Source organism: Melospiza melodia, chromosome 6, assembly GCF_035770615.1.
Source record: "Melospiza melodia melodia isolate bMelMel2 chromosome 6, bMelMel2.pri, whole genome shotgun sequence".
Taxonomy (NCBI): Eukaryota; Metazoa; Chordata; class Aves; order Passeriformes; family Passerellidae; genus Melospiza; species Melospiza melodia.
Window position 1 is genome coordinate 1,833,069 of NC_086199.1, and position 23,659 is coordinate 1,856,727.

Consider the following 23,659-nt stretch of genomic DNA (forward strand, 5'->3'; position numbering starts at 1 on the left):
CCAGGTGTTCCTGCTGCTCTCTGGAGCAGCTGGAGAGGGATGGATAAACCTCACAAGCAGGAAAAGCTGGGGTTTTACACACAGGAGAGCAGGGAATGGGGCTTGGAGCCACCTGGGACACTGGGAGGGTGTTGGGAAGGAGGAAGGTTTGACAAGAAAGTGTGACAGATATCTGTGCTTGGCAGGAAGATTTTTGAATGTAGAATCTAAAGAAGGAATAGAAATTGAAGCAAATTTTGATATAGAAGAAAAGAATTGCTGAGCCAGCCTTACTGGATAACCAAGGATGCCAAGGGTGTGTTAGCCAGCTGCGTCAAGGCTCTGGAGAGAGTCACAAGTTTTTCATTATTATCTTTTTAGCCTTCTGTAAGAACCCTTTCTGTATTTTGTATAGTTTAGTACAGTATTCTTTAATATAATACAGATCATAAAATAATAAATTAACCTTCTGAGAACATGGAGTCAGATCCATCATTTCCTTCCTGCCATGTGGGCCCCTGAAAATGCCACAGCACAGGAATGTCCTTTAAAGGTCCCCGTGCTCTGCTCAGCCAAGTGTCCCCTCCTGGCAGGAGCTGTGCAGAGCCACAAGAGATCCCTGAGCCTCCTTTGCTCCAGGTGAGCCCTGCCCAGCTCCTCAGGGATTCTGCAGCCCCTGCCCAGCTCCTCAGGGATTCTGCAGCCCCTGCCCAGCTCCTCAGGGATTCTGCAGCCCCTGCCCAGCTCCCTCAGGGATTCTGCAGCCCCTGCCCAGCTCCTCAGGGATTCTGCAGCCCCTGCCCAGCTCCTCAGGGATTCTGCAGCCCCTTCCAGCTCCTCAGGGATTCTGCAGCCCCTGCCCAGCTCCTCAGGGATTCTGCAGCCCCTGCCCAGCTCCTCAGGGATTCTGCAGCCCCTGCCCAGCTCCTCAGGGATTCTGCAGCCCCTGCCCAGCTCCTCAGGGATTCTGCAGCCCCTGCCCAGCTCCCTCAGGGATTCTGCAGCCCCTGCCCAGCTCCCTCAGCCTCTTCTCACATTTTCCATATGGAAAATATGGATTCCATAAGGAAAGAGGTGGAGATTTGAATAAAAACCTCCTGGAATTCCTGCACCATCCTGAGCCCAGGCCATGGGAGGTGGGTTTGGCCTCGCTGCTCTGTGAGTGTCCCTCCCAGGAACACCCAGAGATCCCCCCATGTCCTGAAAACCAAGGTGGGATCACCCACAGCTTGGACTCCATGATCTTGGAGCCTTTTCCAAAGAAAACTGCTCTGTGATCTCACCCAGGTGGGGGAAACCCCTTCAGCACCTCCTGCTCAGCCTTTTTAGGGAGCTTTCCCTCAGAATGACAAATCCGGAATGAGGAAGGAGGAAGGAGGAATGGGGAAGGAGGAATGAGGAATGAGGTGAGGCAGCAGGGTTTTTACAGCTCAATCCAGGCTGAAAAGCCAGACTTGTGCCCAAAACCATAATTTTTTCATGGTTTTTCACAGAAAGAGTGATAAAGTTCTGGAATTGTCTGGAATTGCCCGGAGAGGTGGTGCAGTCCCCATCCCTGGGTGTGTTTAACAAAGCCTGGATGTGGCACTGGGTGCCAGGGCTGAGCTGAGCTGTTGGGGCTGGGTTAGACTCTGTGATCTCAAAGGTCTCTCCCAACCCTGTGATTATTCTGTGAATTCTGTGAATTTTCCAGAGCTGCATTTCCCAGTCCAAGCCCAGCTGACCTCTGGCAGGGCAGGATTGCAGCTGCAGCTCCAGAAATGTCACTGATGCTCCCCGTGCCATGTCCCCATCCATCATCCCACTGATCCCAGGGCAGGGGAGCACAGTGATCCCAGTCATTTATCCCCCCGAGTGATCCCAGCAATTTATTCCTCATCACCCCCTTGTTCCAGCCTCTGCCCAGCCCCAGCCCCTCCCTCCAGCCTGTCCTTTCCCTGGTCCTGCTTTAGGCCTGGAATTAATTAGGCAGGACCCAGCCCAGTGGCTCAGAGAGCGGCTTAGAGCAGCTTTAATTTTGATTAATATCTCCTCCTGCCTTTAAAACCATCTAGGCACGACTCCCTGCCCAGCCAGGCTTGTTAAAATCATAAATCAATCCATTCCCTTCCCTCCAGACGCTCCAAGACCTTTCCAGTTGCAGCCATCCAGCTCCTGCTGCCACGGACTTTTATTTACTGGGTTTGCTCTGCCTCTGCAGAGAGGAAAATCCACTCATCAAAGCCCAAAAATACCCTGGAATTCGGATTTATTGTAAAGGAATTTAAGTTATCTGATGATGGTGGGACACTTTGGACAGCTCTGTCCAGGCTGGGAGCAAAGAAAGTCACCTCAGGGTTCATTTCCTGAGATTTTGCCCATCCTTGGAATGTGGTTAGGAGGAAAAACACACACCTGGATGTGTGCTCACCTATTTATCTGATAAAAGTTCCCTCAGTGAACTGACTGTTCACGCCCTCAAAATCCCATTCCAGAGCCCCAAACCAGCCCCTTTAATCCCTTCTTGATGCTCAGAGTCCTTCCCATCCCATTCCCAGCCCATCCACTCAGCCCTGGGGGAGAAATCAGCCAGGAAATTATGGGTGGGGATGGGAAAAATACCCAGGGAATTGTGGTTCTTTTAATTTTGGGGGGGTTTTATTCCCTTTTCTGGAAGAGATTTGGGGTTTAGATTTTGGGTTCCCCCCCCCCAGGTTGGGGTTTGGGGAAAGGGGATCCCAGTTTGGCCACGCTGCAGATGCTCTGTGGGGCTTTGGGACCCGCAGCCCCCCAAAATCTCCAAGCTGGGAGTCTCCCACCATCTCTTTGAAGTCTCTTTGCAAACCTGGCACGGGCAGGGATGAGCTAAACCTGCTGCTCTGTAATCACAGGTTCAAAGTTTGGTTGCCAGCTCTTCACTCCTCACCCCAAAAACTGAGTTTTCAGCCAGACTTTGATCAGTTCTCAGCCAGAAAAGGGAATTTTTTGGTGTGTTTTGTGTGGATATTCACACTCTGGGCAGGCCCTTTGGGAAGGGAGGCATCACTCCCTCCTTTTCACCACCCTTCCCACTACTTTTGTGCCAGTCATTTTGGGACAACCCCACTGCAAACAAAAAAAATCCCTTAAAAATAATCCCTTAAAAATGTGGTTTTTTTCCCCTCAGTTGCAAAGAGATAAATTGGAAATTTATAAATATTGAATTCCAAATGCACATCAGGGCAGGTGTGGGGGCAGCAAGGAGCTCTGGGGCAGAATGGAATCAGGGAATTCCAGACTGGCTGGGGCTGGAGGGGATTTTAAATCCCTTTAAATCCAATTTCATCCCACCTTTGCCATGGCAGGGACACCTCCCCTATCCCAGGCTGCTCCAAGCTGGCCTTGGACAGTTTTAGGGATGGGGAATTCTGTGCCAGCCCCTCCCCATTCCAACCACTTAAATCCAACACAAACAACCCCAAAAACCCAGAAATCCACCCAAAATCCATCAGGAGCACAATTCCAGCAGGGGGATGACAGAGCTGGGCACGGATTTTGTGTCAAACCCGAGGAATCACAGCAGTTTTACAGCTCCTGGTGCTCCAGACACAGAGCCATAAACTCAGGACAGAATTCCAGAGGGATTTCTGCTCTCCCAAGCCACGGAGAATTTCTTTTCTGGGGTTTGGATGGTGTTTACCACCCTCAAAGCTGTGATGAGTGATGCCTGCACGCACTCAGTAAAATATCCTTTGTGCTCTCAGAGCTCCAAGAAAAAATCAGTTAAACAAAAAAAAAAGAAAAAAAAAAAAAACACACACACAAAAAAAAACCCACCAAAAAAAAAAACGCTAAAAAAATTTAAATAAATAATCCTGAGCAAAATGTAATTAATCCATCAGAAGGTTCTGCAGGTGTGAGAGGATACCAGGTGCTTGTTTAGGGGGGGATGCCTGCAGCACAGGTGAGATCCCAGCTGAAATCTTCTCATTTCCCAAGGGAATCCCAGCTCTGCAGAGCCACTACAAGAGGAAGAGGATGGAGAGGAGCAAGGAGATGCTGCTGGACAAGCAAAATCCCCTCTGCAAAGCAGGAAGCTTTAAGCAGGGGCAGGATTCCAGCTTTTTATGGGATGAAATCCAAGAAATGCAGGTTTTGGCGTGGATTTCCCCTCACAGAGCTCACCTGCAAACCCCAGCAGTGCATCTGGAGCTGGATTCATTCACCAGCACAAGCAGGAGCTACCAGGAGAGCACCAAGGGCCCTTCATTCCCAAAAATATCAACTTTGAGAGGCTGAGAAACCTCTTCCAATCTCACGCTGCAAGAAAACGAGATATCCCAATCCCATACATCCCAAATTCCCAGTTTATAATTTGATTTATTCCTGTAGCACAGTCCTCTGCTAAACTTTCCTGATCCCAGTGCTGGAGAAACCCAGAGGGAGCAGCTGAGCAGGGCTGTGGGATGAAGCTGGAGCTGCTCTGAGTGAGATCCCAACAGGAGGGGACAGCCAGGAGAATTTGAGCTCTGTTTCCAGAGAACAGGGACAGGAGCAGAGGGAACGGCCTCAGGGTGGGCCAGGGCAGCTCAGGGTGGATTTTGGGAACTTTTATCCATGGAAAGGATGGCTTTTATCCATGGAAAAGCTGCCCAGGGCAGGGGGAAACTAAGATGGGGTCCAACCATCCCCAGCAGTGCCAAGGCCTGTGCTGGTGTTCACAGGGGTCACAGGATGAGGGAAGAGATGAAGATCTGACTCCATGTTTCAGAAGGCTGATTTATTATTTTATGATATATATTATATTAAAACTATGCTAAAAGAATAGAAGAAAGGATTTCATCAGAAGGCTAGCAAGGAATAGAAAAAGAAAGAATGATGACAAAGGCTTGTGTCTCAGACTCTGTCCAAGCCAGCTGAGTGTGATTGGCCATTAATCAGAAACAACCACATGAGGCCAATCCCAGATGCACCTGTTGCATCCCACAGCAGCAGATAACCATTGTTTACATTCTGTTCCTGAGGTCTCTCAGCCTCTCAGGAGGAAAAATCCTAAGGAAAGGATTTTTCATAGAAGATGTCTGTGACAAAGGCCACCCTGCTCCGTGTCCCCAGGTGCCACATCCACAGGGACTTAAATCCCTCCAGGGATGGGGACTCCAGCACTGCCTGCTCATCCCAGAATGGGCTGGGTTGGAAGGGACCGTAAATCCCATTTAATCCACCCCTGCCATGGCAGGGACACCTCACTGTCCCAGGCTGCTCCAACTGGCCTTGGACACTTCCAAGGATCCAGGGGCGGCCACAGCTGCTCTGGGAATTCCATTCCAGCCCCTCCCCACCCTCCCAGCCAGGAATTCCTTCCCATTATCCCACCCAAACCAGCTTTCTCTGAGATTAAAGATATAAATACACAGAGGCTCCTCGAGCTGGAATGATAATTCCACCATTATCCAATGCTGAGGCCTGGAAAACCACGGGAATCCTGCAAAAGGGGAAGCCACCAATTTGATTTTTAAGTTTGTTTAAAGCAGTTTTACCACTAAACAAGTAAACATTTCTAACTGAATAAATACTTTTTCACTTTAGTCAAGGAGCATTCAGTGGCTGTTGGCATAAATATTCAGTTATGGAAATGTTTGGATGGAAATAGATGTTTCCATGCCATAAATAAACATTGTCTGCAAGGAACACACTCCCAACAAGAGGCGTGAATTGGAGCCACTGGTGCCTCCTGCCAGCCCTTGGGGATGTTTTATTTAGAAGCACTTCAGCCTGATCCCATCTGCCTGGATTTTCCTGGCTGTTTATCCCACCAGATTGTTAAAAACTTGGAGCAGGATCATGGAATCATCGAGTTGGAAAAAAATCTTTGGGGTCATCCAGTCCCAGCTGTGCCCGATCCCCACCTTGTCCCCAGCCCAGAGCTCTGAGTGTCACATCCAGGAATTCCTTGGGCACCTCCAGGGATGGGGATTCCAAACCTTCCTGGGCAGCCAATTCCAAGGCCTGAGCACCTTTTCCATGGGGAAATTTTTCCTGGAAAATTCTTCTGCTCAGCAGGTGCCAAACCCAGCGCTGGGATGGGGAAAGTTTAGCAGAGAACTGTGCTAAAGGAATAAATCAGATTATATAAAGTGGGAATTTTGGATATGTGAGCATCACTGCAGTTCCAGCCTGGTGCTGGGAATCAGCAGGGAGGAATCCATGGGATTTACCCAAATCCATGGGAGTCACCCCAAATCCATGGGAGTTACCCCAAATCCATGGGATTTTTCCAAGTCTCTGGTGCTGGATGCAGGAGATGCTTCCCTCAAGCTCAGCACAGCTTTTGGCCCTACAAAGTGACACCCAAATGTCCCCAAGAGAGTTTGACTCTCCTAAAATGAATTTATGGATAAAAGGCCCCGGGTCAGGAATATTCATGGTCCCAGTGAGGATGAGGAGAGCTCAGCAGGGGCTGGTGAAGAAGAAGGAGGAAATCAGGGATAATCTGAGCAGGGATAAAGAGCACCTGCCTCCTTTGGGTGGGATTTTAAACTTTTTCCCCAAAATGACAGAATGTGCAGGAGCAGAGCATGAGGGAAGGAAAGGGGAAAGGAAAGGGGAAAGGAAAGGGGAAAGGAAAGGGGAAAGGAAAGGGGAAAGGAAAGGGGAAAGGAAAGGGGAAAGGAAAGGGGAAAGGAAAGGGGAAAGGAAAGGGGAAAGGAAAGGGGAAAGGAAAGGGGAAAGGAAAGGGGAAAGGAAAGGGGAAAGGAAAGGGGAAAGGAAAGGGGAAAGGAAAGGGGAAAGGAAAGGGGAAAGGAAAGGGGAAAGGAAAGGGGAAAGGAAAGGGGAAAGGAAAGGGGAAAGGAAAGGGGAAAGGAAAGGGGAAAGGAAAGGGGAAAGGAAAGGGGAAAGGAAAGGGGAAAGGAAAGGGGAAAGGAAAGGGGAAAGAAAAAGGGAGGGAAAGGAAAGGGGAAAGGAAAGGGGAAAGGAAAGGGGAAAGGAAAGGGGAAAGGAAAGGGGAAAGGAAAGGGGAAAGGAAAGGGGAAAGGAAAGGGGAAAGGAAAGGGGAAAGGAAAGGGGAAAGGAAAGGGGAAAGGAAAGGGGAAAGGAAAAGGGAGGGAAAGGAAAGCAACTGGAATTTTGCTTCCAGTCTGACACAGACTCAAGCAGGAGCAAGGAGAGCTCGGCTCTGCCCCAGTCCTTCTGTCCAGCAGCAAGGACACAAAATACTGGGATTTTTCAAAGGAAACAAGGGCAGGGAATCCATGGGACAGATTCCTGCACGCTGGGATTCAGGGACGCAGCAAGGAGAAGGAATCGCAGGCTGACGGTGCCATCTAGCTGCGGTTCCTGGAGCGGGAATGCCGCACTGCCCTCTGGCACTGGGAGCCATTCCCTGGCCCCAGTCCCTCTGCAGCTCTCCTGGAGCCCCTTCAGGCCCTGCCAGGGGCTCTGAGCTCTCCCTGGAGCCTCCTCCTCTCCAGGGGAGCATTCCCAGCTCTCCAGTCTGGCTCCAGCCCTTGCTCTCCTCCAGGACAGGACCCAGTGCTGAGGTCACACCTCGGGTGCTGTGCCCAGCTCTGGCCCCTCAGTTTGGGAAGGACCTTGGGACACTGAGCACATCCAGAGGGGACAACGGGGCTGGAGAGGGAACACAAACCCTGTGAGGAAGCCCTGAGGGAGCTGGGGGTGCTCAGCCTGGAGAAAAGGAGGCTCAGGGGTGCCCCCATCACTCTGCACAGCTCCTGAAAGGTGCCTGTGCTCAGCTGGGGCTCTTTCTGCAGGCACTGACAGAACCAGAGCACACAGCCTGAGCTGTGCCAAGGGAAATACAGGCTGGATAGCAGGAAAAGGTTTTTCCAGAAAGGGTGACAAAGTTCTGGAATGGCTGCCCAGGGAGGTGGTGGAGTTCCCATCCCTGGGTGTGTTTAACAAAGCCTGGATGTGCCACTGGGTGCCGGGGCTGACTTGGGCTGTTGGGGCTGGGTTGGACACCATGATCCTGAAGGTCTCTCCCAACCCAGTGATTCTGGGATTTTGGTACTTTAGAAGCATTTTTTTCACCCTTGATGGCCACATTTAATTCCCTCAGGGCTTTATCCTTCCAATTCCTGTGTGCTTGGATAAATTTCCTGTATCTTCTCAGGCTGCCTGGCCCTGCTTCCACCCTCTGGGGGTTTCTTCCTTTCCATGGTTGGGCTTGTCCCTTCCCCTCAGCGTGGCTCTGGAATGCTGGACAGCCCTAAAATCATCATCACCCCAAGCCCTACAATCAGCACCACCCCAAGCACGACCTGCAGCCTCCAAACCACCCCGGGTGGAGCTGGATCCCCGCAGGAATTCAGGAATGGCAGACAGGGAGGATCAGGCTGAAAGCTCATCCCGAGCTCACAGCTGGGGAATTCCTGCTCCAGGAGTTCGGGATCCACCTGGGAGAAGGGAAAGAGCCCCAAGATCTCCAAGAGGATTCCCAGCAGGAGTGGGACTGCTTTCCTCAGCTTTTCCAGCCTCGGGATGAGCTCAGAAGCCAAAGTTTTCCCCAAAACCTCTGAAATTCCCCCCAGAGCCTGTGACAAGCGCAGATTTTATCTGGTGCGCAATCCAATGCAATTCAGTGGGGTTTCAGCAGTGCAAATCCCGTACAAACTCAATTCCAGCACTTGGAAACTCCTCTCTCCCAAAGCATCACTATCTTTTCCTTGGCTCCAAGCAGGACATTTTTTTTCCCTACAGGAAACCATTTATTAGTTGTTTATTATTAATACAAAATCCTTGAAGTGGATTTTGATTTCACCTGTTCTGTGGGGGAATCAGCAGCTCTCTATAAATCACTTTGCATCCAAATCAGCTTCACATCCATGAACCTCCAGGGACTGGAGCCACCAGAAACAACACGCAATTTTCACACTGAGCTCGGGAAATTCAAGCTTTTGGCACCTCATCTTCGTTGCATATTGGGCAATAAATACCTGGTTCAGGCAGCAATGAGGTAAAAGGGAATTACAGCTTGTGCTGCACCACTTTCTCCTCAGGCTGAAAAGCTGGGAGCAACACACCAGGGAAAAGGCAATTGGCATTTTGTAATTCTACAAAATTAGGTGCCAACAGAGGTATTGGGATGGTTACAAGGTAATTGAAAAACATATTTTAGCTTTGGTTTCAATAGGGATTTGCCTTGCAATTACCATCCCCGACCATTTGCTTTATTCTTGTTTTCCATAATGAGAAAAACGTTCTGGCAGAAATTTGGGGCCCATTTCCTCAGGGCAGCACAGGGAAAATTATCCCAAATCCCTTTTGCCATCAGGAAGGAGCTTTGCTCAGGAAAAAGGGACAAATATCCACAACTCCCTCCCTGCCAGGCTTGAACAGGTCTTAGAACCCAAAAAACCCCAATCCTGCTGCCACTTCCAAGGCGCTCAGTGGTGCCCAGCATGGAGCATCCTCCTGTGTGCATCATGTAGGGAAAAACTCGGATTTCCCCCTGGGAAGCGCCTCGGGCACCTCTGAGAGGCAGCAGGAGGAGCTGGACAGAGCAGTGGGAGCTGCACAGACCCTCCCGTCACAGTCTGCACCCTCACTGATTTTGTGTTCCCCTGAAATTTGACGTCTTCGTTAAAACCCCCCGAGAAATTCAGTATTTTGGTTAAAAACACAATGAGGGTTTTGGGTTTTTTTCAGAACCACACTGAAGCCAAACGAGCACATCCCACAGGACTCCCCTCCCTCCATACATCAACAAAAACTGGGCAGAGGGGAACGCCCAAAACTACCACCAGAGCAACTGAATATTTTTATTTTTTAGTGTAGAACCTTCACACTGAAGCATTTTCAGGTAAGAACCAGGATTTAACCATTTCTCACTCAAAAACAGAGCCCCAACCACTTCTTGGTGAGGAAAGCCAACCCCTCCCCAGGGCTCCCAGATGATGCCAAGTCCTCACCCCTGTGCCAACACAGAAGGAGCTGCTTCCTCACCATCCAGTGCCCTGTGTTCCTGCCCAGGGCAGGGGACTGGAATGGGCTTTAAGGCCCCTTCCAGCCCAAACCATCCCAAATTCTGTGATAATCCCACAGCCCTTCAGCTTCTGCTATGGGCACACCTGAGTTTGCCCCCACTCCTCCTCACACCTCATCTCATTGCCATAGCCAGGGGGACAGAACAAAGGCTCTGGGCACTCCCAAAGGATCTGCAGAGCACTCAGCTGGGAAGGAGCAGCACTTAGGAGCCCAGGTGTGAGCAGAGCATTTACCTGCTCAGTCCCCTCACAGCAGTGCCACTGCATAGCAGAAAAACACCCAGACACTCGGAATCCCAAAGAACTTGGAATTCCAGACCCGTGGCACTTAGTGTGTCTTTACCTCACTCCCTCCACAGCAGCCGTGGCTGCCCCAGATCCCTGCAAGCGCCCCAGGCTGGTCAGGGCTTGGGGCAGCCCGGGATAGTGGAAGGGTGGGAAGCCGAGCAGAGCAGGGCAGCCCCCCCTACTCCAGGAGCAGCCCTGTACAAAGAGCCCCCAGCGCCGCCAAAACCTGCACAGAAGGAAACACGCACGGATCAGCTGGGTTAGGAGACCATTTATTAAATAAGATTGAGCCGAGACGCGGCAGATGTGTCAGGGAGGCCCTGGGACGCCCCCGAAGCTCCTGGCTGTCGCCTCATCCTCCCGGCGCTCAGTCCAGCTGCAAGAGAGCGAGAGACACGAAGGGAGTCAGCGGGATCCGGCACCCCCGAGCCCCTTCCCGCAGCCGCGGGGCTCACCTTGATGAAGCCGATGTCCTTGGCGTACTGGCGGAAGCACTGCCGGCACATGTTGAGCCCGTACTTGCGGATGAGGCCGTGGCGGTTGGAGCACACGCGGCTGTGAGGGAACAGAGAGAGGCGCGTGAGGGCGGGGAATGTGAGGGGAAAGAGGAGCGAGGCAGGGCGGTGAGACGGCAGCTACGACCCTAGGGGCGCAAGGGGCGGCACTGACCAAGAGCGAGAGCCCTGCCCGAACTTCCTGGGGTGGCTCCAGTAGAGCTGCTGGTGGCCCATGGCTGCGCGGTGCCGAGAGAAAGATGGCGGCGGCCGCCCGCCCTTATACCCCTCACGGCGCCTCCCGGCGTGCACCGCGCGCCTCCCGCTTCCCGCCCTGCGCCGCCGGAGCTGTGGGTGGGCCCGCTCCCCTCCGTGACGTCACGCCGGGGACGGGGCAGCTCGGCCCATTCAGTGACGTCAGAGGTGCTGAAGTTTGTATCGCTAACGGAGGAGCCCGCGAGCGCCGGGCGTAGTGGCGCGCGCCTGTAATCCTAGCTATGGGGGAGGCTGAACCCTGACGGATTGCTTGAGTCCCTGGTTCGGGGCTGACGTGTGTGCTATGTGGGGCGCTGGAGTGGGCGTCCCATCCCTAAAGTCGGTATCTATGTGGTGACCCGGGCGTAGGGCACCTGACTGATGACGAGGCAGCCGGCCGAGGTGTCAGAGATGGAGCGGTGAAGCTCCCGTGGCGGTCAGCGGAATGGACCGCATCTGTGAATAGCCACACCAGCAGGCCTTGGGCAAGATAGTGAAACGGGGGTTCACACCTTTTGCCACACACTACTAAATAATAAATAACACACCCGAAATAGCCAACAAAAACCCCAAACACCCCTCTTCGCCCCAAAACACACAAACGCAACACACTGCCTCCTACTGAACAAAAAACGCAACAACACCACACCACTCAACTACACAATTCACTGCGCCGAGCAAATCTCAAACACCGATCCTGCTTTCTAATAATACATCTGCATAAACATTCAGCAAACGCCTCCCCGAGATTGGTTGTTTTTTCTCCCAATGCCCCTTCATGTCCTCAAAGCAGCCTCATGGCGCCGACGCCAAGCTTGACCTAAGCCTTCCTGTCGCTTACCAAACCTCAGGTGCTGCTGTCACACCCGCTTGCCCTCAACTCCTGTCGCCTCAGCTTCCCATGTCCCCTCACCTCCTCTGTGTGTCCTCACCTCTCACGTGTGCCCTCAACTCCTTTGTGTGTCCTCATTTCCTGTGTCCCCTCACCTCCCATGTCCCCTCAGACCCACCATCCCCTCATCCCCTCCATGTCCCCTCCCTCACACCTGTCCCCTCCATGTCTTTACACAGAATTCCCTGGCCCTTCCTCTGCTCCCTCTTCCTCCTCACACCATTCTCCCCTCTAAACCCTCTTTTCAATGCCAACACGTCACCACGTGTTTTATGCTTTACTTGATGTTTTATGGAAAACTTTATATTTTATGTCATGCTTGGCCATGATTGTGTATTAAGGTAGGCAGGAACTGGGGATTGGTTGGGCGGATTTATGTAAACTTTAGTGTATAAATAATTTTGCTTTTTATTCCCTGGCACGCTTGATTTGTGGACAATTTTCACCGTGCACCCTGCACAGAATAAACGTCTCCTTTCTAAACCTCACTCGTTGCTCATGTTTAGAGTCCCTAAGATTCAGCAACACCTTCAGCTCCTCTGTGTCCTCCCTCAACTCTCCATGTTCCCTGACCCTTCCGTGTCCCTTCACACCCTTCATGTCCCCTCATCCCCCACATCCCCTCAAACCCCCATGTCCTCTCAGCTCCTCCATGTCCATTCACAACCCCGCGATCTTCACACCCCCATGCCCATTCACTCCCTCAGCATCCCCTCGTATCCTGAATGTCCCCTCACACTCTGTCCTCTCGCACGCCCATGTCTGCTCACTCCCACATCCTCTCAGGTCATCTATGTCCCCTCACACATTGTGTCCCCTTACACCTTCTGTCCCTTCGCGTGCGTGTCTTCTCACATCCCATGTCCCCTCACACCCCGTGTCCTCTCACACCCCATGTCCTCTCACACTCTCTGTCCCCTCACACCCCGTGTCCCCTCACACTCTCTGTCCCCTCACACCCCGTGTCCCCTCACACTGTGCTCTGTCCCCTCACGCCCGCCGCCCCCGCCGCCTCTCTCTCCCTGTCCCGCCAAGCCGCACCGGCCGCCTCCAGCAGGAGGTGCCCGCGGCCGGCCCCGCGCGGACGGCGCCGCGCTGAGGGCCCGCGCTGGGGCTGCCCGCCGCTGCCGTTGCGGCCGCTGCCGCCGGTACCTCCGGAGCCGCCGCCCTCCCTTCCCGCCCCGCGATCCCGCTCGCCGGGCGGCCCCGCGCCCCTCAGCGGGCGGCACCGGGCAGCGGCGGGCCGGCACCGCGGCGGGCAGGCAGCGCAGCGGGCGCCCGTGCGCGCTCAGCGCGGGAGGCCCCCGGCGGCGCCGCCCGCCGTGCGCGGGCCGGGGCCGGTGCCGGTACCGGGGCCGGGCCGGGATGCGGCTGCAGTGCGAGGTGGAGGTGCTCAGCCGGCTCCTGCCCACCTGCGGGCTGCGGGGCCGCGGCCGCGCCGCGCGGGCGCTGCTGTCGCTCGGGCGCCCTCCCGGCGCCGCCGGTGCCGGGATTTACCTCATGGTGTGCACGGCGCGGGACCGCGGCGGGGCTCGCTACAAGGTGGGGACGGCGGCGGGGGCCGGGACGCGGCGGGGGTGCCCCGGGGCGGCCGCTGAGCCCGCTGTGCCCGCAGGTGCAGCAGAACGTGGAGCGGCTCTTCACGCGCTTCGTGGAGGAGGGAAAGGCCACGGTGCGGCTGCGGGAGCCCGCGGTGGATCTGTGCCTCAGCAAGGTGGGACCGGCACCGGGAACGGGACCGGCGCCAGGGCCGCGGCTCACCGGGCTCTGACCCCCGCGGCGGGGCGGGAAGGGAACTCAAATCCCACCCAGTGCCACCCTTGGGACACCTGCGCTGTCCCAGGCTGCTCCAACCCCAGTGCCCAGCCTGGCCTGGGCACTGCCAGGGATCCAGGGGCAGCCACAGCTGCTCTGGCAATTCCAGCCCAGCCAGGAATTCCCAATTCCCAATCTCCCACCCATCCCTGCCCTCTGGCACTGGCAGCCATTCCCTTTTTTCTGGGTTCTGTTCTAACTCTCCTGAAGTTCATTCTCATGCTTTGCTTCACAGCTTCTTTAGAAAAAGCTTTTTTCAGCTCTTGGATGCAATGTTGGTGTTTGGCCTTAAATCCTGTGTCTCCTCAGCTCAATTTAACTCCCATGAAATTGTTGTTCCCTACAGTTTTTCCCATGGAAAAAAAAATGAGAATCCTGCTGTTTTCGTGGACAAAACTATCATTGTGCTCACCCGCACACAGAGCAGGGCACAGGCACCCTCTCCCCTTATTTCAAATACCTCTGTATTTATTCACAGTTCCCAGAGGATTTGTAGGGGTTTTAACAGCACTGAAGTCACCCAAAAAAACCACGTATTATCATGAAATTCTCGTGTCCTTTTCTTCTGTGCCTGTTGCAGGAATCTTTTGTAGCTCTATAGGAGAGAAAAGTAAGACAGGCTTTTTAAACCTCTGAGTTCTTACCTAAAGCTTTCAAGTCAGAGTGTGTAAATAAAAGCAAATCATGTTGATTGGTGGTTTATAAAATCCTTTTTCCTTTCTGACACCTGAATCTGAGGAAAGCAGCCTTAAATTTTACTAACCTGTTAAAGGTTAAATAGGAAGGGAGGACACCAAACCCAGTGATTTTTTTTCCTGTTAGAAGCCAGTGTACTCTGTATTTTGGAAAAATTAAGGCTTTTGTATTAGATTCAGAAGAACTTCTGCTTCCTTTACTCTGAATTTTTCTGCTGAAGAGTGAGAAATCAAAAAGTTTATCTCAGAATATTACAGGTTCCTCTTAAGCAACTCCAGAACCCAAATTTAAGATGTTTCATCCCTTTTCCATAGTTTTCTGCCAGATTTTTATTGCTTCATTACAGAAAAGCTCCTTAACTCTCAAAGATGAACAAAAACTTGGTGGAGAAGAGATTTCCACAGACTGGAATATTGCTTTTGGGAAATCCCCCTGCTTGTGCTGTGCCAGGCTCTGGATTTGCTGCCCTGAGCCAGCTCAGGAGTGGGGCTGGGAAGCATCAGTGCAGAGCAGAAATAACAACTCCTGGCTGTTTCCTGGGGCTTGTTCCCCTTCAGCAGGTCTGAGCCTGCTCCCCTGGCTCCACCTCAGCTCCGATTTCCTCAGAGCTCTCACACTTGGGAGGCACCAACACAATTTAAACTCCTTTTCCAGCATTGTCTGTGTGGCTGAGACTTTGGGCTTGGGGCAGGAAATTTCATCCTGAGCTCTCCCAAGTAATTATTTGTTTTCTTCTTTTTTCTTTTTTTTTTTTTCTTTTTTTTTCAGGGTTTCTCAACACGAGGTTTGGAGATGTCACATGGCCCCTAGGGAGGGCTTGTGGAGGGAATTGAGCTTTGTGCTTAAGAGCAAAGAAATCCTGCCTGTCACTTCATTCTGCTGTGCAATACTGATTTCACTCGGTTCTTACAGATCTGGAGGACCTTTTGGGCGTAATTCCCCTTTTAGTGATCTTGGAAATGCTGCAAATCAGCCTGGAATGAGGGGAAATTCTGTAGCTAAATGTGTGTGTTAGACTGGCTGAGGTAATGAGGGCTGGTGGTCTCAGAGTCCCGGGCTGGTTTGGGACAGAAGGGACCTCAAACCCCATCCCACCCCCCCCTTTCCACTGTCCCAGGCTGCTCCAAGCCCCATCCAGCCTGGCCTGGGGCATTCCCAGGGATGCAGGGGCAGCCCCAGCTTCTCTGGATGACCTTGGGTACAGAGGTGTTTGTTGTGCATCCTCCCCACCGCTGGAAGGTGGCACAGCAGGAGCTGTGCTTGGAATGCCTAAGGAAAATTATCATTTTAGTTTACACGTGCAGTTCAGTTTGACCTTTAATGTCTTTATTTCTCCCACATTTCCATCCAGGATTATCTCAAATGTTTTTGTTTTCTTGTACTGGGTGCTTGCAGCACATTGTGTACTCCAGTTCTGAACCCTCTCAGGTTTGGCCTCAACAAAGACATTTAGGAGCAAAATTGTCTCGGAGGTGCAAAATGTGTCCCTGGGCTTGGGCAGGTGGCAGCTGGGAGCACAAGGACAACCTCTGGGCTCTCAGAACTCCAAGTTGGTTCTTTTCTTTCCCTCTCTGGTTGCAATGTGGATTTTGTTTTAGAATTCACTTTTCAGGTCAGTGCCTGTCAGCTGCACATCAGCTCGAGCAGAGACTTGCTGGAAGATCCAGAAGAGAAAGATTTGGTCACAAATGTCCCTAGAAGTGAATGAAATCAGTGCAACAGATGCATCAGAGCTTTCTGGGTCTTTATTTAAAATAAAAATCACTTGATACTCTGATATTGAGAGTTGGTGGGAGCCTTCGATGGCTCCCCACTGCCAGAGGGAATATGGGATGGGATATTGGGAATTGTTCCCTAAGAGGGTGGGGAGGGGCTGTGCTGGAATTGCCAGAGCAGCTGTGGCTGCCCCTGGAGCCCTGGCAGTGCCCAAGGCCAGGCTGGATGGGTTTGGAGGTGTCCCTGCCATGGCAGGGGGTTGAAGAGGATGGGATTTAGGATCCCTTCCAACCCAGGCTGTCCTGGGATTCTGCTGCCAAACTGTTGTATCCCAACTGAAGCATTATTTAGTCATTGCAAAGGATTTGCCTCTTGCCTGCTGCTGGCACAGCCGGAGCTGTGTGTGGCCACTTCACCTGCCTTGAAGCTTCACCTTCCTTTTGCTGAATTCCACCCCAGCTTCCCTCCTTTCTTTCCTAGAAACTTCCAGGAATTATTGCCTCAGGGTTTAGAGCTCTGATTTCCCCACGTGTGTTTGTAACAGTCCTTTATCCTGGTGGATTTCTGGGATCTCCCAGTGCATTGGGGGGTTTTTCTGTACTTCATTTCCAGCTGTGGATTTGGTGCTTTGTTCCTTCCCCGGGTGCTGCAGCACAGTCAGACCAGGACTGTTCATAACAGAGCTGTTCCCCCTCCCATCCCACTGCCCCGCTGAGTGACACCCACGGAACAGCTCGGAGAGTGTTAACAACCAGGATAATGAACTTTTAACTCCAGCCTTGTGTTCCCCTGCAGGCAAATGTGATCAATTTAAAGACTTTCCTTTCAGCCGTGAGACTGGCTCACCAAGGCAACGACAGCGGTGTCCTCCCTCTCTCACCTCTGGTCCCAGCCAAGAACTCCGACGTGGAGAAGCCCAAAACCAAAATGATCATCACTTCCAGGAGGGATTATCCCCTCACCAAGAGCTTCCCCTTCTCCCTGGAGCACCTGCAGACCTCGTACTGCAAGCTGGCCAGGATCGACAGCCGGGTGCTGAGCCTGCGGCGGCTGCGCAAGCTGGACCTGAGCCACAACCACATCAAGCAGCTGCCGGCCACGCTGGGGGACCTGGCCTTCCTGCAGGAGCTCGACCTGCACGACAACCACCTGGAGGCCTTCAGCGGGGCCCTGTGCAGCTCAGGCCTGCAGAAATCCCTGCAGCTGCTGGACCTGAGCCAGAACCAGATCCAGGCGCTGCCGCTGGAGTTCTGCCAGCTGCGGGGCCTGGTGCAGCTGCGGCTGGACGACAACGCCCTGCTGCGCCTGCCCTGCCGCATCGGGCAGCTGAGCCGCCTGCGCGTGCTGTCGGCCGCGCGCAACAAGCTGCCCTTCCTGCCCTGGGACTTCAGGAACCTCTCCCTGGAGAACCTGGACCTCTTTGGGAACCCCTTTGAGCAGCCCAACCCGCTGGTGCCCAACATCCAGCTGAAGATCCCCCTGACTCTGCTGGAGTGTGCCGCCAGGGCCACGGTCAATCACAGGTAAGGGCAGGGAGGCGCAGCTGGCACAGCTCCCTCACGCCTGCCTCCCCCACCTGGTTCCCTCCTCTGCCCTCAGTGCCTGCTTTGGTTGGCATTACAGTGCAAGAGTTCTATTGTCAATACACTGCAAGGGTTCCATAGTGGCAGAGTTCTGCACCTCCTTGATGTTTCCTGTAGGCAGCTCCTCTAGCACTGACTCTTCCTCGTCCTCACAGTGCCCAGCTGACTCCAGTCCCCTCAGCCAACCAATCCACTCTTTTATAACACTCTTCTTATTGCCTACAGCCATGGCCTGTTTACATCACACCTGCTCCTAATATTTAATAATTAACCCTCTTTAGGGGGTAAGATTACTTTCTATACTACCTTTATTTACTTATATTCTATCCCTCTACATGCTTTCTCACCTATTAACTTCATAACATTAAAATTCCTTTGAATTCCCCTTGTCAAGTCATCAGGATAATTGGTGCATTTGGAAGCATTTAAGGAAAGGCAGAGATTGAAGTGTTTTCATCCAGCAAAGGGGGATGAACAGAATATTTTTGGCCAACTTTGGGAAAAGAGAATCAATTCTACAGCCCTGAGCCACTTTTTCTGCAGGCTTTCCCCTGCCATAAGTTTTCCTTAAGCTCCTCATTTCCCTTGGTGTTGGAGTGAAGGTGTTCTGACTTATTCAGAGAGCCCAGCTCTGAGGTAATTTAAAAAATTTGATTTCACCAAGTGAATCCCACCCTCCCAGGCTGCTGTTTGTTATCAGCTCCCTCCTCTCTCCCCACCCCTGATCTCTCGTGTCCCAGGAGCCTCCAGGTGCCAGCAGCTGCTGCTCCCACCCTGCTCTGGGTGGGAAGGGAGCACAAGGACAGAAATTTGGCACAGAAAGGGGGAGAGAGGCTGGAAGTGTCCCCGATCTGCACCCTGTGCCCATTCCTGCCTTGAGGGTGGGCAGTGCCCATAAACCCAGGGTAATTGTGCAGAAATTTGCACCAGAGGCATCCACAGGCACACCCTGAAGGGAGCTGAGCCACCACATGTTCTGGGCCAAATCACTGCTGATTTTATAATTGACCCCCACGTGTCTCCTTTCCCAACTCTATATAAATTGCAGCAGGTTTGATGGAAATATTAAGGCATTTTTCTACCTCTAGAAATCTCTCAGCACTGGTCAGATTTCAGTTACTGTAAAAACCTTGAGAAAGGGATGGAACAGAAGGAGAAAGTGCAAAAATAATGTTGGGAACAATCAGTCTTCATTCTGGGAAAGTACCAGAGTTCTTGATTGTGCTTTTCCTAGAAAATTAAGGTGGTGGAAAAGAAAACCCAGAGGAATCTTAGCTGTGTGGAAAGATCTGGGGATGTGTAGGTGGAGGCAGGATGTGAGTCAGGGGATCTGTGCTGAGTTTGGGGTGCCAGCTGGGCACTGCTGGGCCCCACACTTGAGCACCCCGAGGGAATTGCTCAGGGAATGACTGACTGTGTACCCCGGGCTCCACACTGCTGCTCTGTGACTGCCAAAGGAGCAATTCCCCTTCCCAACTCTGGATGTCATTGCTGGCACGAGGGATGGAGAGAGCTGTGCAGCAGGAGAGCTTTTCATTCCCTGCCTGCAGGACTGCAGAAGGCTCGGTTATCTCCTGCTTTCTCTGAGCTGTGTTTAACACTGCTGCTCCTCGGTGTGAGGGGGAGGAGTACATGGTGGGTGATGTGTCAGGCCAGGGTGAGGCACAGAGTGTGAGGGAAGAACAGAATGTGCCCAATTGTCTCATTATTCTTAATCTTCCTTTAATTCTCTAATTCTCATTACTCCTAATCTCTCTAATTCCCTAGCTGGCTGTGGCCCAGGCTGCCAGGATTGCTGGGAGCTCCCTCTTGGTGTCTCCTGGAGTTCATGGCCTTAGGGCTGCCTTGGGAAGGGGCATTTCAGTCCTCAAATTGGAAATTTCATTCCTGAAATCTCAGGAAGTGGCATTTCGGTCCCAAATCTCTGGTTTTCCATGTCTGTGTGATGCCTGGAGAGGCTCCCTGGAACAGAGGCTGGACAGAGTTAATGAATAAAGCAGGGATTTATTAAAAGGTCTTCACAGGATCCACCTTGGGCAGCACCAGAGCCCAGCCTGGGCTGCACCCAGGATGGACCCTGAGTCACAAGTTTTCACACCTTTATAAGTTTTGGTCCATTTCCATCTTGGGATTAAAATTTGCCCAATCACAGCTCCAGGTTTTGCAGTCCCACCCTCCCAGGCTGCTCTCCTCAATTCCCTGGTTTTACACTTTTTGGGGCCAAAGCTGCAGCAGTGCCCTTGGTCCTGGGGCTGGAAAAGGATTGAGAGTGACTGAGGAGAGGGAAAGGATTGTTCTGTGGGGCTGAGGAGAGGAAAGGATTGTTCTGTGGGGCTGAGGAGAGGAGAGGATTGTTCTGTGGGGCTGAGGAGAGGAGAGGATTGTTCTGTGGGGCTGAGGAGAGGAGAGGATTGTTCTGTGGGGCTGAGGAGAGGAGAGGATTGTTCTGTGGGGCTGAGGAGAGGAAAGGATTGAGAGTGACTGAGGAGAGGGAAAGGATTGTTCTGTGGGGCTGAGGAGAGGGAAAGGATTGTTCTGTGGGGCTGAGGAGAGGAAAGGATTGTTCTGTGTGCCTGAGCTGTGAGGAGAACTGCTCACACCTTATGTGAAGTTCAGAGTTACATCTGTGTGTGTGTATGTTACTGACATTTTATGAAAAATCCCTTTGCCAGGATTTTTCTTCTGAGAAGCTGAGAAGCCTCAGAAAAGAAATGCAAACAATAATTATCTGATTGCTTAGAATATGGTTTGGAGGTTGCTCACCAACAGGTGCATCTTTGATTGGTTCAGTGTGAACTGTTTTTAATTAATGACCAATCCCAGTCCAGCTGTGTCAGGACTCTGGTCAGTCATAGGGTTTTTATTATCATTCTTGTCTAGCTTCTGATGCCTCCTTTTTCTTTCTTTAGTATAGTTTTGGTATACCATTTTCATATCATAAAACACAATATAACATAATATAACGTAGTATAATATAGTATAACATAATGTAACAATAAAACATAATATAACGTAATACAAATATAATACATAATATAATATACAATACAAATATAAAACATAATATAATACAGTATAGCACAATATAACACAATATAACATAACATAATATATTGTAATATATTATAATGTAATATAACGTAATATAACATAACAGATATATTATATTATATTATATTATATTATATTATATTATATTATATTATATTATATTATATTATATTATATTATATTATATTATATTATATTATATTATATTATATTATATTATATTATATCAGCCTTCTGAGAACTTGGAGTCAATTCTCATCTCTCACCTTGTCCTGAGGACCTCACAATGCCTCAACAATTAATAACTACATACATATATATATTTATTTTTTATATATGTATATAAATACATATATATAAATATATATGTGTGTGTATATACACGTATTTATGTGTATATATAGATATATGCATATATATAATATATATATTTGCATATATTTATGTATTTATATAGATATAAAAATATATTTTATATAAATATATATAAATAAATATATATATATATGCTCTCACCAATGCAGTGCAGAGTCTGGAAAACATGAAGGCTGGAACTGAAGGCATTGTGTGTCCTGGGAATGGCAGGTGCCTGTGTCTGTGCCTGCCTTTGGGTGACACAGCTCCCTCTGTGCCAGGTGCCTGTGTCTGTGCCTGCCTTTGGGTGACACAGCCCCCTCTGTGCCAGGTGCCTGTGTCTGTGCCTGCCTTTGGGTGACACAGCCCCCTCTGTGCCAGGTGTCTGTGCCTGCCTTTGGGTGACACAGCTCCCTGTGTGCCTGTGTCTGTGCCTCCCTTTGGGTGACACAGCTCCCTCTGTGCCAGGTGTCTGTGCCTGTGCCTGCCTTTGGGTGACACAGCCCCCTCTGTGCCTGTGTCTGTCCCTGCCTTTGGGTGACACAGCCCCCTGTGTGCCAGGTGCCTGTGTCTGTCCCTGCCCTTGGGTGACACAGCTCCCTGTGTGCCTGTGTCTGTCCCTGCCTTTGGGTGACACAGCCCCCTCTGTGCCAGGTGTCTGTCCCTGCCTTTGGGTGACACAGCCCCCTGTGTGCCAGGTGCCTGTGTCTGTGCCTGCCTTTGGGTGACACAGCTCCCTGTGTGCCAGGTGTCTGTGCCTGCCTTTGGGTGACACAGCCCCCTGTGTGCCCATCTCACCCTGTCTCTCCCCGCCCCACAGGATCCCTTATGGCTGCCACCTGCTCCCTTCCCACCTGTGCAAGGACCTGGAGGTGGCCAAGACGTGTCGCTGCGGGAGCGCCTGCCTGAGCAGCTTCATCCAGATCACGGTGACCATGAACCTGCACCACGTGGCGCACACCGTGGTGCTCGTGGACAACATGGGCGGCACCGACGCGCCCGTGCTCTGCTACTTCTGCTCCCTGCACTGCTACTCCCAGTTCCTGGACAGGCACCTCCAGAGCCACGGCTGACACGGCCACGACGGGCTGGCGTTGGCCAGGAGGGGCTGCGGGGCACGGGGGAGCCTGGAGGTGTCACCTGCGGTGTCACCGGAGCTCCCTACGGGGACAGATCCCTCTGGGAGGGAGCAAGGGGACGTGGCCTGGTCTGGCTCTTCTCCTCCTTGGAGAGAGAGGGGACACAGCCTGGCCCGGCCTTGCTTTTGTCCCCCTGGGAGGCAGGGGACACGGCCTGACCTTCTCCCCCTCTGGAGACAAATCCCTCTGGGAGGGAGGGGACACAGCCTGGCCTGGCCTGGCCTGGCTCTTCTGCCCCTCTGGGAGGGAGGGGACACAGCCTGGCCTGGCCTGGCCTGGCTCTTCTCCTTCTCTGGAAGGGAGGGGACACATCCTGACCTCCTCCCCCTCTGAGAGGGAGGGGACACGGCCTGACGTGGCCTGGCCTGATCTCCTCCCGCTCTGGAATCTCCTCTGCCTGTAGCACCAAGCAGTGTTGAGCTGGAGAGAGCCTCCCTTGGAATGTATTTCCCTTCTCCTGCGTGCTCGGGGTTTCTGGCTTTGTGGGTAGGTGCTTCCTTCTTGGAAGGACAAAGGGAATTTGAGTTTATCCCAGATTTCCCCATGTGAGCTCTGCCAGGCCAGCACTGCACTCCCCTCCTGCCAGTGGAGGAGAAATCCCATCCAGAGCAGTTGTGGAATCCCAGGTGCTTCTTTTTTTGAAAGGTTCTGTTACAACATTCCCACTCGGAGCAGGGACCAGCATTGCTGGGTTTTTACCAGAGCAAATGTTTGTTTTTGGGGTTTCTCTCTTTGTGATACCAGAAATGTCTTTTTTCTAAATACATGCCTGAAACTTTGTTTCTTAATCCTCCTGTTTTAACCATTCTGGAATTTGTTTCACTGTGTTGACTGATTAAATTTTGAAAGCCTTCCATGCACGTGTGGATTGTGTTTTATCTGAGGGGTTTTCATCCAGTCTGTTCCAGGAAGACATCAAAATGTTGAGCACATCCAACAATTCTTTTATTTCCTGTCTTGTCAGCTGCTCCATGACTGGGAGATGGGAACAGCAGGGAACAAACACTTGTGTCTAGAATTAATTAATCTCAATTTTTTAATTCTTACCATTCAAGAATGGATTCACAATCCTAAAATTTCAAATCTAGAATTATTTTATTTGGAGAAGTTTTTAGGAATCCCATTCCCTGGAAGGTGTGATGGCTTGGAGCACACTGAGTGCCAGCTGGGGGAGGTTTAGTTTGGATTTTGGGAAAATTTCTCCATGGAAAGGGGTTTGGCACAGGGCACTGATGGAGTGCCCATCCCTGCAGGGATCTGGGATGGTTTCCTTACCTTGTTCTGCAATTCTAGAATTATTTTACTCTTACATTAGTGTTGAACACTGGAGTCATTCTAAACTTGCGATTCTAGAATTAATTAATCTGAATTTTTTAATTCTTACCATTCAAGAATGGTTCATAGCACTAATCCTTCAAATCTAGAATTATTT

General features: G+C 51.6%; 2 protein-coding genes across 2 annotated transcripts; one reads left to right on the forward strand and one right to left on the reverse strand.

Annotated features, from left to right (window-relative positions):
• Window positions 1-10,488: 10,488 nt before the first annotated feature.
• On the reverse strand, window positions 10,489-11,063 carry RPS29 (ribosomal protein S29). Its single transcript, XM_063159367.1, has 3 exons — window positions 10,902-11,063; window positions 10,688-10,787; window positions 10,489-10,608 (listed from the first exon to the last, which is right to left on the reverse strand). The coding sequence occupies exons 1-3, from the start codon at window positions 10,961-10,963 to the stop codon at window positions 10,600-10,602; spliced, it is 171 nt and encodes a 56-aa protein (XP_063015437.1). The 5' UTR covers window positions 10,964-11,063; the 3' UTR covers window positions 10,489-10,599.
• A 2,175-nt stretch (window positions 11,064-13,238) lies between these two features.
• Window positions 13,239-23,083, forward strand: LRR1 (leucine rich repeat protein 1). The gene is made up of 4 exons (XM_063159582.1): window positions 13,239-13,415; window positions 13,489-13,587; window positions 16,896-17,623; window positions 21,909-23,083. Exons 1-4 carry the CDS (start codon window positions 13,239-13,241, stop codon window positions 22,159-22,161), a joined length of 1,257 nt encoding a protein of 418 aa, XP_063015652.1. The 3' UTR covers window positions 22,162-23,083.
• Window positions 23,084-23,659: the final 576 nt, after the last annotated feature.

Bases quoted from the DNA above. Each gene is read 5' to 3' on its own strand.
- RPS29 (XM_063159367.1), bottom strand. From the start codon at position 10,963: ATGGGCCACCAGCAGCTCTACTGGAGCCACCCCAGGAAGTTCGGGCAG. The intron at 10,788-10,901 runs GTCAGTGCCGCC...GTTCCCTCACAG, and splicing joins GGGCAGGGCTCTCGCTCTTG to CCGCGTGTGCTCCAACCGCC.
- LRR1 (XM_063159582.1), top strand. From the start codon at position 13,239: ATGCGGCTGCAGTGCGAGGTGGAGGTGCTCAGCCGGCTCCTGCCCACC. The intron at 13,588-16,895 runs GTGGGACCGGCA...GTTCCCCTGCAG, and splicing joins TGGATCTGTGCCTCAGCAAG to GCAAATGTGATCAATTTAAA. The intron at 17,624-21,908 runs GTAAGGGCAGGG...CCCGCCCCACAG, and splicing joins AGGGCCACGGTCAATCACAG to GATCCCTTATGGCTGCCACC.